The sequence below is a fragment of the Hipposideros armiger genome, unplaced genomic scaffold (assembly GCF_001890085.2).
Source record: "Hipposideros armiger isolate ML-2016 unplaced genomic scaffold, ASM189008v1 scaffold_81, whole genome shotgun sequence".
Lineage (NCBI taxonomy): Eukaryota > Metazoa > Chordata > Mammalia > Chiroptera > Hipposideridae > Hipposideros > Hipposideros armiger.
The window spans coordinates 1,191,979-1,195,964 of NW_017731431.1; the positions used below are offsets into that span (position 1 = coordinate 1,191,979).

Here is a 3,986-nt window from a genome sequence, read left to right on the forward strand (position 1 = left end):
AGTGTTTCAGTTTTATAAATTAAATGATAGGAGATGGTTATCACAGAAAGATATGAAGAAGAAAATTTTTCAGATGCTTGTCAGCCATCTTAATCCTTATTTTCTTTTAATTTCATCATACGAATTGGCAAATCACTTAAAGCTAATTAAATTCAAACTATATTTCACCACAGTATGTTACTGTTAAAATCATAAAAGGAATGGTATTAGATAATGAGCCATCATAATTATTTTGAAGGTTTAGGAATTTGGCAAAATTAAAAAAAATCCTACAAAGTGTAAATAGTAAATTAATTATATATATTAGTCATAATGTAGATTTTTGTCTTACTAAAATGTATTATTTTTATACTCAACTATAATATACAGTTGGGAACCATTAAGTATTTCCCAAGGGTATCTGTTGTTTAATATATTTTCTAACCAGTTATTAATTTGTCATTTATTTCCTTAAAAAAGAAATTTGTGTAGGTTTCTCCAAGTTTCATTTAGAAGCTCATGATGAAATTCAATTGTCATGGAAGAACGTGGGAAAATAGTGTGTGTGACATGTCTAATTTGAAATACATAATGACTTTGGCCAGAACTCAACTCAAAATACACTGAAAAATTATTGGCAGTTTTATTTGGAGTTGTTTTTTGAATCATTAATGGGGAATAAATTATCTTGTGATTATCTCATCCACTTTGGTCAGCATAACAAGATTTCCAGAATGATAAAGTGTTTATGTGATTAAACAAAAAATCTAATAAATCATAGTCATTTCAGGCATATATGACATTGTCAATCCTCCAAACTCTTAATAGTAAATGTTAAGTTGAAAGATATAGGCTGTGCCTATTCCTTTGGGTTAGCCACCTCCTTTTTGGTTGGAAGCTTTATCATCATTAATAAGGAAAATGAGACCCTTTCTTAATTCATGAATTTGATAATAAACTTTCAGTTAATCTGAAATATGTTTCTGTAGAAGAATATCTACCCTTCCACGTATACATCACAAAACCAGTATATGTTACCTTAGATTTCAGCTTTATATGGCATGGCATTCTGTGGGTACTGTTTTGGTGATTTTGAGAATTACACAGAAAAACTCTATAGTTTACGGGATGAAATAGAAAAAAAAACAGCCAAAAGAATAGGCTTCTCTGAGGGAAGCAGAGAAAATAATTTTAAAATTATTCCAAGATATTTATAACTAGTGTATTACCCTTAAAATTATTGTCTTTGAAAAACTTGACACTCTTAGAAAATTAATACTCTGGAAGTATTGTATGATGTATTTGTATTTTTAATTACATTGTGTTTGTTTCTTACTGAGTTATATGTTAGATGTTTATATTGCATTTACTATTTCTGCATTCTAGCTAGTGAAAGTAAATAAAGATGCATTGTAATTGTCAGCATTTTTTTTCCGTTAGAAAGTTTATAATTGCTTCATTTGATATTTTTCATGTTTTAAAAACTTTAAGGTACAACAATTGAATAACATGGATGAGGTATGCTATGAAAGTGTTTTGAAGCAAGTGAAGGCTGGACACCAGGTACATTTTATTTTATACTCTTTTTAGTCAATGCTTTATGATTAAAAGTATTGATTTAATGCTCTTCAGAAAAATTTCTGGAATTCTGAGAATGACTCAGGTTTTATTTCTTAATTTTTTAGCCCAATGAGTAGCCTTGTAAGTCATAAAATATTTATAGATAATATTGTCATCCCAATATTGATAAGTCATGCTATTTGTTTGCCATTTTTATTTAATAGATGAGAGAGAAGAATTTTATCANTTTCTGTGTCCCCTCTGTATTCCCTTTCTTCGGACATTTTCCCACTTATCACAGTCTTCTTTATAATTTCACAACTTGCTATAATTTATTCTACCTTTATCTGTATTCCTCACTAGACTTTAATCTCCTTGACAGAAGGGTCTGTGTGATTCTTCTCATGTTTTCAGTGTACTAGCACAATGCTCTTAACGATTTCTATTAAATAGCAAAGTTCCTGTTTTTATTTGTTCCGTGTGATTACCAGATTGTCCCAGTAGATGGCAGTGTTTTACATAGCACGTCCACATTGGTATCTAACAGAAGCACCTTAGGGAGCGCTCCTAGCTAGCTATTCTAATGCAGTGTAGATTCTGTACAGGTTCTGAGGTGCCTGATGGTATTAGGGATTAAATTCACAACACATTTGGCGTGATTGAGGGAAATTTGGATAAGAGAAAAGTGTAAGAAAGGCCAAATCTGTTATATTTAACGACATTCAGCTAATATTAGCAGTTGTCTTAACTACTTTCAATGAGTAGGGCGACTATCAAAACTTAAGATTTCATGTGAGGGAAAACGTTATAAAAATGTACCGCCTAGTTTTGGGGCTAATTATAAGAACATAGCTGTAAAATATTATTTTTTATAGTTTTATAGTTTTCAACAATTAATAATTTTACATGAATATTTATAGTGTATAGAGCTTCAAGATTTGGCCTAGGATGTAAAGTTCCAAATTATCCTTATTTAAAAGAATGTATTTTTTTGTAAGGCTTATCTGCATTGAAAATAATAGGATTATATTTTAAGATTAAAAAATAAAGTTGTTTTAAAATAAATTGTTAGTAGAAAAATATCTCTGGTGTTTGTAGGGTCCCATGTATTTCAAAAGAACTTAAAAATATATTTAATAACTTTTGTGTTGTAAATGATTTTAAAACCAGAAATCACTTTTATTTCCTTTCAAATCACCACCAGTACCACTTAGAACTTTGGTTAATTGAAAATCATCATTTGAATCACTGTAAAGGATTCTAATCACAACATATAAAGGAGATTTCATAAATAATGGATATGGCCATCTTTTCCCCTTATTTAAATTTCCTTGGTTTTGATTGGTTTAGGTTTGAGGTTTTGCTGATACCCTAAGATTTCTTCAGTGAAAGCAAATTCATGGTAAAATGTAAGCAATCTATAGTAAGAGAAGGAAAATACTAATTTCATAAGTGAGTCCTTGAGAATTTTTAAAAATTTTAGTTTCCTGAAAGTAATTTTTCATTGACTATGTGTGTGTGTGTGTGTGTGTGTGTGTGTGTGTGTGTGTGTATATATATACATAGTTTCAAGTATTTGTCATGCAATTGTATCATTTTAAATTTAGATTTATAAAACACTACAAGTATCCACCTTAATTATTTTAAACTTTTGTGTTTAAAATGAATTTAAAATAATTGAACTGAAGAATAAACAGCATATATTTTAAACACCTGGAATTAAAAATTGGTAAAACTTACACTAAAACTTAACCCATGTACTTACTTACCTTGTTACAGTTTTAGAACCAAAAAAATATAAAATGAAGAAACTAATTAATAGGATTTCCCAGTTCAGGAAATCTACTAAAATTACACTTTTAATTATTGTATATCATCCCAGATGCTAGGGTTAGGCCAGTTTTCTTTCATATTACGTATCTCTTTTAGACTATGTGTTTTATTCAGTATTTCTTCAGGGATCTTGTTTTACTGTGAATGTTTTATACTTTATGTTTACTAAAACTTATTTTAAACTTAGTAAAAATCCAGAGTGTTGAATCTACCTCATACATTCATTAAAATAACCCATATAGGTTGAATCCACACAAAGTATGATAAGGATTCTTGGACTCTCTGCAACCTTACCCAACTACCTCGATGTTGCCACATTTTTACACGTTAATCCCTACATTGGCCTTTTCTACTTTGATGGCCGTTTTCGACCAGTTCCTCTTGGACAGACGTTTCTGGGAGTTAAAAGTACAAACAAGGTAAATTTCATTTTAATAATTATGCTTTTTTCCTAAAAATATCTCTGTTGATGTATTGTTTAATACTTATTTGGGAATCGAGACTTCAAAAGACCATTTCTGTGGTATTACAAATATAACATTTTAGACAAAATCAAGCAGTTTCTCAACTATATGTAGTAAATTCCTCAAAAAAGTTGCTTCTAGTAGTTTGCA

The 3,986-nt window shown here is 29.5% G+C and overlaps 1 protein-coding gene across 1 annotated transcript in view; it reads left to right on the forward strand.

Annotated features, from left to right (window-relative positions):
* ASCC3 (activating signal cointegrator 1 complex subunit 3) overlaps window positions 1–3,986 on the forward strand; it is a 311,675-nt gene that overhangs the window by 115,830 nt on the left and 191,859 nt on the right. The window contains exon 12 of the mRNA XM_019643638.1: window positions 3,615–3,791. Coding sequence (XP_019499183.1) covers window positions 3,615–3,791 — 177 coding nt within the window. The remainder of the gene's footprint in view (window positions 1–3,614; window positions 3,792–3,986) is intronic.